The 12,468-nt window shown below is 38.7% G+C and overlaps 1 protein-coding gene across 2 annotated transcripts in view; it reads right to left on the bottom strand.

Annotated features, from left to right (window-relative positions):
• Window positions 1-458: 458 nt before the first annotated feature.
• The window catches only part of LOC105392098 (beta-3 adrenergic receptor), an 83,897-nt gene continuing 71,887 nt past the window's right edge, over window positions 459-12,468 (bottom strand). For both annotated transcript variants that reach the window (XM_038114881.2, XM_038114882.2), the window contains exons 2-4: window positions 4,137-4,411; window positions 2,458-2,667; window positions 459-2,370 (exon numbers count right to left, since the gene is read on the bottom strand). In XM_038114881.2, coding sequence (XP_037970809.2) covers window positions 1,339-2,370; window positions 2,458-2,667; window positions 4,137-4,280 — 1,386 coding nt within the window. In that variant the 5' untranslated portion in view covers window positions 4,281-4,411 and the 3' untranslated portion in view covers window positions 459-1,338. The remainder of the gene's footprint in view (window positions 2,371-2,457; window positions 2,668-4,136; window positions 4,412-12,468) is intronic.

Genomic DNA, 12,468 nt, shown 5'->3' with positions numbered 1-12,468 from the left:
ACAAGGAATATAAGTAACTAGCTGTTCCCGCGAGCTTCGCTTCGCCTTAAAATGTTTTCCCGTGGGAATTCCGGGATAAAAAGTAGCCTATGATCTTTTTCAGGGTCAAGACCATATGTGTACCAAATTTCATTCAAATCCGTTCAGTAGTTTTGGCGTGAAAGAGTAACAGACAGACAGACAGACAGACACAGTTACTTTCGCATTTATAATATTAGTTAGGATTAGGATAATATGCGATGATGATGATGTAAAATCAGCCCTTAATAAATTAAATTATATATATCTACGGTATTCTTTGTGTAAACATGACTAGGAAAATATAATATCTTAAATGCAGACAGATTGCACGCAATACGATAATATTTAAAGCACAATTATGAAAAAATACAATATGAGAGAATTATATTATTAACTCAACGAATCAGAGCTATTTGTTCAATACTTTTCTTTTTAGGTACATCCTATGATGTGTACCTACTTTTATCTACCTGTACGAGTATGAGTATGATTTTAATTAGACTAGCTACTCAATACCAAGATAAATTATTTAATATTTTACACTCAGCCTGAAAGTACGCAGACTTGAAACGACAGAAAACTTTGAAATTTCTTTCAACCTATTTACCTAAAATTTCTTTCAACCTTTTTAAACTAATAATCATTATTATTAACTACTTACACATTTTTGTCGATATTTGAATTTATAATCAGAATTTTAATTATAAATACTGATACTGACTCCTCTAATACTTTAACTGAGTTATACATTACATTTATATTATACATTTACAAACTGTATGAAAGGTTCCTTGACAAGCTCGAAAGATCTGTGATATTTGCAAAATGTATATTAATTTGATGGTTACCTATATTTTATAACATGACATAAAGTTATCAGAAGAAAACAACTATACACCCTCTTTACTTTACTTATAATACACGTGAAAGATATAAGTAGTTTAACAAAAAATACATACTAACTTCAGCAAAAGTGAAGCTGACGATATGGGAAACCCTGTAGAAGAATATAGTTAGATCTCACCTCATGGTGAGACTATGGTCCGGGGAGTGCAGGCAGCACACGAAGCGGCACTACAGATCTAGTACACAACAAGCCTTGGACTCCACAACATGGCAGCACTATTCATATTTTACAATTCAGTAACACAGAAGATCATCGCCAGTCCAATCTGAGCTGGTGATCATTTGTTTATAAGAGATCAATTAACAAAGTTGAGTTTCTTATGTCCACCACAGATTTTAATCACCTAAGTTCCTGAATAATTAAACTTTTCATGGCAATTATCAGATTTTATTATTATTAAAATATTTGCATTATAGTCCGTCTGCGGGCCAGGGCGGGTCGAGCGCGGGCGGGTCCGAGCGCGGCGGCCACTGCAGCAGCAGCTGCTCCTCGGCCAGCAGCGCGCCGCTGGAGCGCGAGTGCTGGCGGCACAGCGGGCGGCGCGCCGGGGACTCGCGCTCGTCGCTCATGGCGCGCGTCACCGTGATGCGCGGCGAGCGCCGGCGCCGGCCCTCCTCCAGCCCCAGCGCGCGGCCCAGCACCACGTGCGGCGGCGCGCGCAGCGCCGGGATGGCGCAGCGAGACTCCTCGCCCGCCAGCAGCGTGCAGGACGCGGCCCGCGGCGCCGGCCGGTCCGCGCCGCCCGCGCCCAGCGCCGCCGCCGCGTCCGACAGCCGCCGCGCGCCCGCCACGCGCACCACGCCCGAGCCCGCCGACAGCGACGGCCGCCGCGAGCCGCACGCGCTCGGCGTGCGCGCCTGGATCTCCTGCGTCACCTCGCTCTTCGTGAGCCGCTTGCGCCGGTAGTTGCGCAGCGCGTCCCGCAGCGCGCGGCTGCGGATGCCGTACAGCACGCCGTTGACGGGCGGCGCGGCGGCGAGCAAGGCGGCGGCCAGCGCGCCCAGCCCGGGCGGCGGCGCGCCCAGCGCCGGCCACACCAGCACGCAGTAGTAGGGGAAGTACAGCAGCGCGAGCGAGCCCAGCGGCTGCACGACGGCGGACAGCGCGCGGTGGCGCGGTGGCGGCGGCGCGGAGAAGGGGTTGCGCTGGTGCGTGACGGTCACCTGCGCCGACAGCGTCACCTCGTAGATGGCGGCGGCGATGCGGTGCCGGTGGTAGCGCGCGATGCGCAGGATCTTGAGGCTGCAGAGCAGCACGAGCGTGGCGGGCAGCACCAGCGTGAGCAGCGCGTACAGCAGGCAGTAGGCGAGCGCGGTGCGGCCGGCGGCGCAGTCCGGCGCGCAGCCCAGCCCGCCGCGCCACGCCAGCGGCGCCAGCGGCGACAGCAGCGGCGACATCAGCGCCGCCGACACCAGCCATCCGCCCACCACACACACCAACACCTGAAACCGATATAAATTGTCTCAATAAATACCAACTCAATCTGAAGCAATATAATGAGTTGCAGCTGATAATAACTATAACTTTACCTTCTTGGCGGAGACGATGGCGGCGTAGTGCAGCGGCGCGGCGATGGCGGCGGCGCGGTCGGCGTGCAGCCCGCACACGGTCCACAGCTGCAGCGGGTGCAGCGCGAGGCGCAGCACGGCGCTGGCGCAGCCCGGGCCCAGCGCCGCGCCGCTCGCCAGCGCGCCCACGCAGCCCAGGTGCACCAGCAGCACGGACGACGCGCTCGCCGTCTGGAACGGGAGGACATGTGGGTTAACAAAGTAAAGCCAGGTTCAGCCGTTTAAGCTACGTTCGAGCTACGCTACCACAAAAGATCACACAGATACACAGACACGTTAAACTAATAACACCCGTCTTTTTGCGCCGAGTGGTATGGTATTTTAAATGGGTTAAGTATGCGTATTTGTTAAGTATCTATCTTACCAAGTATAGCTTTATTGCCTTAATAGTTACTGCTTATTATAAAAGTCAGAGAGCAAATTTTAATCACAATCAACGAACGAACTACGACTACACAACAAATAAACTTTCAGCCATATTACAGCCCAACTATAGCATGCACTATGTAACTATAATTCTGCCGATAAGTAAGCAGTAGTTCTAGTCGTACAACACACCAACGACATAATTTATTCGTCGTCTAATGTGAAACTCGTGTAGGAGAATGCAACTTGCTGTTATAGTGGAAGTAAAAAGGACGACTACGTTTATTAAATTTGTTGTTGGTTGAAACGACACGACTGCGTTTTGCTCTATTTTACTGCCCATTTATTATGTTCAGCGTTTGCATTTGCGATAAGTAAGGTTTTCTCCAATTTTAGTACCTAAGCTAATTTATATTTATATACTAAATTAAATAGTAGGTCGTTAAAACACACTTGTACAGTATTTTACATTGTTTAGGTACGAGTACGAGGAAACTAATTTAATAAATTGTTCATAAACTTTAGACGAACTGTCTACCAAATTAAATTTGAGAGACCACTTACCTACGTTATTATAAATTAGGATGTATGGAGTCAGGGAAATTAACGAAACCAACAAAAGTAATTTCATAAATGAATGTCCTTATGTCTTGTTTAACGAAATTTAATTAAAACTTTTCGAAACGAGGGCTCCTAATAAAAAGGTTTACCATAAGCAGATTTCTGTTGTTTTATTTTGGCGCACTGTCTGTAAATATGGTTATTATTGTAAGATTGCAATCGATATTACAGCTGTCTCTTATTTTTACTTTACAAAAGTCTTATCTTATTGATTTTGATCTTACAAAGAAAAGTACATTATTGCTGCAATTTACAACCATAAAAAATACATGTGCATTGCAGTCTAGTCAGTCTAGAATCATAATAGTTTATTGATTTCATTTTGAATCGTCAAATATTGTACGAATGCCTGTATCATGCAAATCGGAAGGTGCAATGCCGATGAAACTGTGTCCTTTGCGACCTACAGGGCTTGATGTAGCTTGCTAGGTACGTACATTCAGCCTCAAAGATAAAGTTGTTCCAAAGTTATCGAAAACTCTCCAAGATTTTATTTCGGAGTTTTACTACCGTGGCCTATCCTGAGTCCTGAAAAACCTCCTTATTTTCTTTCATCGTTCGAGCTATACCTACCATTAATAAAGTTACTGCTAATGCCCGAATTGTACACTGACAAGCAATAAAAAGGTCCAGTGACATAGCAAAATTATTACCTGTTTGGTGATAACAATGACCAGGAGTATGTAGCCGTTGAGGAGCAGTCCGATAGCCGAGATGACGGTGACCGCCACGCTGGCCATCAAGTGCAGGGCCGCCTCGTCACTGAGCACCTCCGCTTCCGTCTCGTTCGCCGCCATCTTGGATCATCTTCGTGCGGGAATCCGTCGTCACTTCCGGTTGGGATTCCTACGTCGCTTCCGGCCGGCGGGGATGTAGGCGCATGTCACCTCACGGCGGACGCTGCACTCCAGTGCGCCATCTTGGAAATCTGGAAATAAAATTTCAATGGATCAGAAAAGTACTAGGTGGTAAGTAGGTACCTATACTACAATAGGCAATACGAAGGCATTTGACACCGTCTCTGTACCCATCCTTATGGATAAACTATATACTTACGGAATAAGAGGACTACCTCACTCTCTTTTCCTGGACTATTTGACAAATCGTGAGCAACAGGTTAAGCTTGGCGATACAATAAGTGGTATCAGTAAAATATCATATGGTGTCCCTCAGGGTAGTGTACTCGGGCCTACATTATTCTTAATTTATGTAAACGACCTCTGTAATATGAAATTGGAAAACTGCAGTATATTTACTTATGCCGATGACACAGCCCTCATCTTCCACGCCAATTCCTGGCTGCAAGTTCAGCAAATGGCAGAATCCGGAGTACATCATGTTTCAAACTGGCTTGCAAAGAACCTACTCACACTTAACGTTAGAAAAACTAAATTTATCACGTTCTCCATTCGTGAAAATAGTCTTCCTGACTTCGAATTCACGCTAAAAGTACATGCGTGTGTTAACCCAGCTACAAATAACTGTGCCTGTGAAAAAATTGAGAGTGACTCTAAAATAAAATATTTAGGTGTAATTATTGACCAACATCTCACATGGCGGCCCCATATACTTAACTTGTCTGAAAAAATTAGAAAATTGATGTGGGTTTTCAAGAAGCTGCGCTACGTTGCTGATGTTTCCCTCCTTCACTCCACTTACAAAGCGTTAGCTCAATCTGTTTTAACATACTGTATAACCGTGTGGGGAGGTGCATCTAAAACTCACTTTATGCCTATAGAAAGATCCCTAAGAGCGCTACTAAAAGTCATGCATTTCAAACCTATCAGATTCTCCACTTATCAGTTACATACTACCTACAATATCCTGACGGCGCGACAAAATTATATCTTAAGTACTGTTCTTAAAAAACATAAAAATCTTTTATTTAACCCAAACATCATGCTTAGACGCAGAAACTACATTGTTTGCAGCTTCCAAAAACCAAACACCGAATTCGTAAAAAAACATTTTAAATACCAATCTTCATCTATCTACAATAAAGTAAATAAAACCCTTAAAATTTACCCCCTAACAAAAGTGGAAATAAAACGCATTTTATCAATGTTCTTAATAAATTTAACATATGAGGAAACAGAAAATATTATAAACTGAACACCTTCTTTTTGCTGCCTACTTCAATCATCATCTATTTATACCTATAGTTTGTGTTGTGCATTAGTTTTGTATATTTGTTACCTAATCATAACTTTAGTATTATATTGTTATTAAATTTTAAACCTGTACTTTTAATATTTACTTGTATATATATTTAATCATGTGTACCTACTTAGTTAAATTAGTTGTATTTTATTAAATTATTGTCTTGGTGGATTGAGCGGGGCACCCAGTAATACAGGTTCCCACCTAGTACAGGGGCCCTTGCGAATTGTTTTAACTTGTGTTTTTTGTACAATAAACAATTTTAATTTAATTTTTAATTTTTAATAGGATGAAGTGTATAAGTAGGTTAGGGCCGTAGGGCCCAGAGCAGACTGATGCTGATCGGAGTACCTACCTACTGAAGAGGGTAGACCATGAGTAGGTTATTGCATTGGATTTTTTAAATACAGAAGTTACATAATGGTCCCCTCATTTTCGTATGAAATGAAGATAAATAAAAATAAAATAAATAAATTATGAAAAAAGCATATTGCGAAATCGTATATAATATGAGATGAGAACCTTAAAATAACTTTATTAAGTACTTCATACTCGTAAGTTAACCATTTGGGGTCCAATAAGCTTTAAAGCGTAAGCTTTAAAATCATCCCATTTTAACACGTTGGAAAATGGAAAATTGGCACTGTAATTGTTATATAACTTTATGAATACGCCTAAAATAGTTACATGTAAGCTTGGATGGTTACACTTACAATAAAATAATATAAGTTGCATGACAATAATAATCATAATTATGTATAATGTGTAACTGGCACTGTAACTACCTATTATAAGTAAGTAGTGCGACCCTATTTTGTGATCCGAAGTCGTCGAAGCGAATACATCTCGAAGCAGGGCAAAATCTCAGAAATATAATGGCCAAACTTCGTTTACGGAACCCTGAAATGCTATTATTCAGGAAAACACTCCATAAATTGATAAGTTTCCCTCAAAGGAAACAAAACGCTCTGGCGTGAAAGCGTTTTATACTGTGCAGACTAATTTAACCATTCTATTGGTTTACCAGGCGGTCTATCGACTGAAGAAAGCTCTATTATAGGGCCAATAATTTATCCTGTGTGGTCTGTCTGAGACCGTAAGTTCATTCTTATTTCTTATACAGCTACACCGTTGCATGCAAACACGCGAAAAATGAATAAAGTTGACATTTAAAGAAGTGTGCAGGTGTGCACTGATTTACCTCCTGGAATCAGCGAGGTAAGATTTTAAAAAATAGTAATAATAGGTAATTAAGCTCCTATATTTTCTTTTTTTAAAGATTTTTTTTGCGGGAAAATCGAGAATTGGTTCTTATGTTTTATTCATATTATGTACCTACCTACTTATGTTGGTGAAAAATCCAGAATCTCCTATTTATAAAAAAACTTACACAGAAAGGAAGTTTGCTACCAAACGCTTTTTTGAAATTAATTGCTATTAGAATAAAATTATTAGAATTAATAATTACTCATATTTGGTTACCATGATGGCGATGCAATTAAAATACAATTTATAAAATAAAACAAAAATAACTACAATACTCCTTAAAAAATAATACTCTGGTGGCGAGTGGGTTGGTTAAAGTTACACACTTCACTCACTAAACCATGATAAAAAGAGCTTGACAGCATGTGATTATCTGTTTGGTTTGCAAAGTGGGTGGTAAATGACTGGTGGATGAATAATCCAACAGTTGGTCGGCCGATGTCAATTTAAGCCAACTATTTTCAATTTATAGTCAATACCTCGCAAGGTCAAGACCGGGTAAGAATAAGAGACCGCGATCGATATTACAGTAGGTAACACGACCTCTGATGATCTTAATATTATGAAGATCCATCATAATATTTTTACGTGTTGATGTGGGTTTTGGAGGTAAAAGAGATTTCTTACAATATTTTCTTGTCGATGTTCGAGGTATATTATAATGCAATTATTTTACTTATAAGCCATAAATAAAATATACAGTTCCGATATTTAACTTTTACGACGTATCGTTATAAACAAGTCCAACAACCGCACACACACACATACACAATAACACCTCAGTGCTACATCAATATTTATGTAGGTACTCTGTAACAAAGTTTCAAGTGGAAAATGCAATCACTGCTCGGATCGTAAGCGATCGTTAAGCTGAGAATTTCTATCAAAGATAAGGTAACGCCAATTTTCTTTGCTACGAAGAATTTGCTCACAAAGAATGGTCTAGTAGACCAAACTATATACAGTGCACTTATTAAACCAACTTAAATGTTTTCAGTCACATAGGTATACATATTTTAAGAAAATACTTGAGTTTATATTATTCTCTTTAATTGCAAATTTTATCTATATGTTTTAGTAATAAAATTATATATAAATAGATATATTAGATTCTGTCTGTATAAGTACATATAAAAGTACGTATAATGTTTTAGATTTTTTCATTCATCTATAGATGGTGAATATCACAAAATCACCTACTGTTGCGGTGAAAAAGCTACGAACGAAAAGTTTTATTCATTATTTTTCCAATTACACAGAATACTATAAGTACCTAGTACATATATTTTATTCAAACTAACATTCAAAAGCTGAAAAGGGAAGATCAAAACTTTAGTTGCAAGAAGATTGGTCGACTAATATAAGGGTTGTCGCTACGGGGACATCTGAGTGAAACGCCGGTTGCTTTAAGACTGAGTATATTGGATAATTCAAGAGTATAGACGGATACAAATAAGGGCAGCTCCACAACACCACCCACGCAAATGAAAAAAAAAAAGAAAGTTACTAACTTACATTTTTTTTTTTAAATCATAAAGAATACATACTTTTATGTTTGTCATTATAATAATTGTTATAACATATTGATTATGTTTACATTGATTACATTGAATACACTGATTACATTGAATACACTGATTACATTGAATACACTGATTACATTAAATACACTGATTATATTGGTTACATTGATTATGTGTTTCTTCTATTTCACAAATAACTTTGTTCTATTCTTATGCACGATATCGACTTTTCCATCTTTAATTACTTTTACATTCGGTGACAAGTCTTCTAATACAACATAAGGACCATTGTACACATTTTCAAATTTATTTCCGGTTTCATTTTTTATTAGAATACAGTCATTGGGCTTGTATGTTACACTTCTGCTGGTTTGATTAGCTTTTTCTGTTCTTATAATTTTAGATTGTATCAAATTTTGTCTAGCTTGCTCCTGAGCTTTTTGTATTCTGTATTTAACTAGGGCTGGGTAATTATCACAATTATACAATGGTTCTACCTGTTTCACTAAATTACTTGGGATATTACATATTTTACCAAATACAAGTTCATAAGGAGTAAATTTTGTTGAAGTATGGACAGTTGTGTTGTAACTAAAACACCAATATGGCACCCATGTGCTCCACAATTTTAGTTCATTGTTTGTTTGTATTCTCAGGAAAGCATTTAAAGTTTTATGCGAGTTCTCTAATGATCCTATCGTTTCATGATGGTAAGCTGTCGATGTCAATTTCGATATTTTCAACAATCCACACACTTCTTTCAGGACTGAATTCAAAAATTCAGTTCCGCGGTCGGTTGCGATTTCTTTTGGAATACCGTACCTAAGAATAAAACCTTCCACGAACGCTCTCGCTACTGTAATAGCATCCTTACTGTCTAATGCATAAGCCTCCACATACTTGGTAAGCTCGCACTGTATGGTTAATATATAAACTTTATTAAAATAATCCTTAACTAGGGGCCCAACTATATCTAAATATATTTTATCAAAAGCCGATGTTGCCGTAGTTGTAACGACCATTGGCTCTTTAACCGGTATCGAGTGTTTTTGTGTTTGACACTTACTACACTTGGAAACATATTCCTTGACGTCTTGTTCCATTTTTGGCCATGTGTAATACTTCTTTATATTATTAATCATTCTGCGTATACCTGCATGACCTGCTGTAGGTAATATATGAAAATCATTCATTACTACTAATTTATCATCATTTGAATTGATTCTTTGCTTCTCTTTTATTATATAAATTCGCGGTCCGGACCGTTTATATTTATTACTTTTATTACAATCGTTGGCTAGCCATTGTATATATTTATCATTACTATCATTTTTCATTATATAAATTTCTTTTATATTTATTTTCTCACAGAACTGCTCAAATTCTCTCACGTATACGTCTCGCGTAATACATGATCGAGATTGTGGGCAAGTATAAATCGTAAACCTTTGTGGATCATAAACAAACAATTCATTTCTTTCATTATCTATCATTCTTTCTAACTTTTCCCTTGATGTAAACACTAATTCTACAGAATTTTTCGGCTTACTAACCATTTCGACTATGTCCGGCTGCGCACACCGTTCACCATCGGAAATGTTATCATCCGTAATATTCTGTTTAATCTCTTTTTCCTTTTGTTCACTCCTCTGTCGTCTTGTCATAACACTCACAACATGCTCACTCATTCCTTTCAGTTCATCCGATGTTAACAACACTCGTGATAATGCGTCTGCAGCTGCATTATCCTTTCCTTTTACATACTCTATTTCAAAATCGTACTCTTCTAATTTTAACCTGAACTTAGTTAGTCTGCTGCTTGGGTTGTTCATATTGAATAAATATACCAGAGGTCGATGATCTGTAAATATTCTAAACTTTTTCCCTAATAAATAATGCCTGAAGTAATTTACTGACCAAACTATAGCCAAAAGTTCTTTTTCTATGGTCGGGTAATTTAATTCTGCCTTATTGAGTCCACGACTGGCGTAAGCAATTGGTAAATTGTTTTTGTTGCTTAACACCGAGCCTATAGCCCTTCCTGAAGCGTCTGTTTGTAAACGGAATTCGTTTTCTGGTGAGAAATCTGGAAACTGTAAAACTGGGGGTGTTGAAAGTGACTGTCTCAATGTTTCAAATGACTCTTGGCAACTGCTGTCCCAAACAAACGTTGCATATTTTTTACATAATTTATTTAGAGGTATTACAATTTCACTGAAATTTGGAATAAAACGCCGATAATAGTTACTAAAGGCCACAAATCTTTTTACCTCATCTACTGTTTTCGGTACCGGGTAGTCAGTTAGTGCCTGAATTTTACCGGGATCTGGTTTAACTCCGTCTGGCGTAACTACATGACCTAAATAAACGATCTCCTTTTTTAGAAACTCACACTTTTTCGGATTTAACCTCAAGTTTACTTCTCTTAGTCTGTAAAAAACATCTATTAAATTTTTATTATGTGTTGATAAATTTCTCCCAAAAACAATCAAATCATCAAGATATACTAGGCATTTCTCGTAATTTAAACCGGATAAGGCAACTGTCATTACTCGTGAAAAGGCACTGGGGCTTATTTTTAATCCCATTGGCATTCGTTTCATTTGGTATTGTTTATCAAATGTGAATGCAGTGCACTTTCTACTTTCTTCATCTAATTTCACCTGATAATAACCAGAAAATAAATCTAAATGGGTAAAGTAAACAGAGCCTGTTAGGGCGTCGAGAATGTCAAGAATGTTAGGTAAAGGGAAACGGTCATCAACAATTTTTTCATTCAATTTTCGGTAATCTATTACAAGCCTAAACTTTTTTTCTTCTGAAACTGATTTTTTAGGTACGAGTAAAATAGGGCTGGACCACGGGCTCTTGGTTTCTTCTATGACGTCATCGTCCAACATTTTTCTTAACTGTTTTTTAATTTCACCCGCTTGAAATTTAGGTAGCCGATATTGTTTTGTGTAAACTGGATCCGTGTCTGGTTTTAACTGTATTTTTTGTTCAAAAATGTTGGTGGTTGTTAACTTATCTCCATCTAAATGAAAAATATCCGAAAATTTGGCACATATTTTTTCTATTTCCATCTGTTCTTCCCCATTCAATCCTTTCAAATTTAATTCCTTAAACATTCTCTTTACACGTTCAGCATTATTTACGGGTTTTTCATAGCTTAATAAATCATACTCCGCTAGTGAACCTACTTGTGGTTTGAAAAAACTCAATTTAATTTCGCTGTTCCTTGTATTTAAAATTTTTATAGGTATTTTTCCATCTACCGGACTCACTACTAAACCGGCCATAAAAACACCTTCACTCAGTTGACTTGGATAAACCACACAATCTTCATTCATTGAAGTTGACACGAAATGTATTGACTCTGATCGCGGCGGTACTGTTAAGTAGTTATTTAACCCAATATTACCCATTTGCAACGGTATATAAGTTCGTTCATTATTATTCTTTAGTGAAAATATATTTAACTCATAGTCTAAAATTCCATTGTACTTGCTTATAAAATCAAGTCCTAAAATTCCATCACATTTACAGCACAAGTTCTTAAACACGTGAAACTTGTGTACGAATTCCTTTCCTTCAAAGGCAAGTGTTAGATAAACAAAACCTTCAGAATAAAGTTCACCACACACTCCGTTTATTCTTACCTTTCCATTATGGATTGGAATGTTATGATGTCTCAATTTCTCGTACTTTATGGCGCTAAGCGACGCGCCAGTGTCTATGAGCCAATTATGACTCTGTCGATTGGTGTCTAATATTACATTGTTATAACTATTATATGCACAAATATTAGCATGACCGACGAAAAAACATGCTGTTTTCGCCTGATTGTTCTGGAAAATTTTCTTCTGGCGGCGTAACTGCGTCATCAGCATAATGTACATGATGGTCTCGACTCAGGTTGCTAGGGAATGACTTACCCCTTGCGCCTCTGCCCTGGTGCCTAGGGAAATATCCCCGGCTTCGGCCCCGATTGGTAGAGTATCCACGCCATTGCTGACTCGGTGGATCCCCGCGATTG

This window comes from Plutella xylostella, chromosome 8 (genome assembly GCF_932276165.1).
Source record: "Plutella xylostella chromosome 8, ilPluXylo3.1, whole genome shotgun sequence".
NCBI lineage: Eukaryota > Metazoa > Arthropoda > Insecta > Lepidoptera > Plutellidae > Plutella > Plutella xylostella.
The sequence above is the reverse complement of the archived record's forward strand: the minus strand, read 5'-3'. Positions and strand labels throughout refer to the sequence as shown.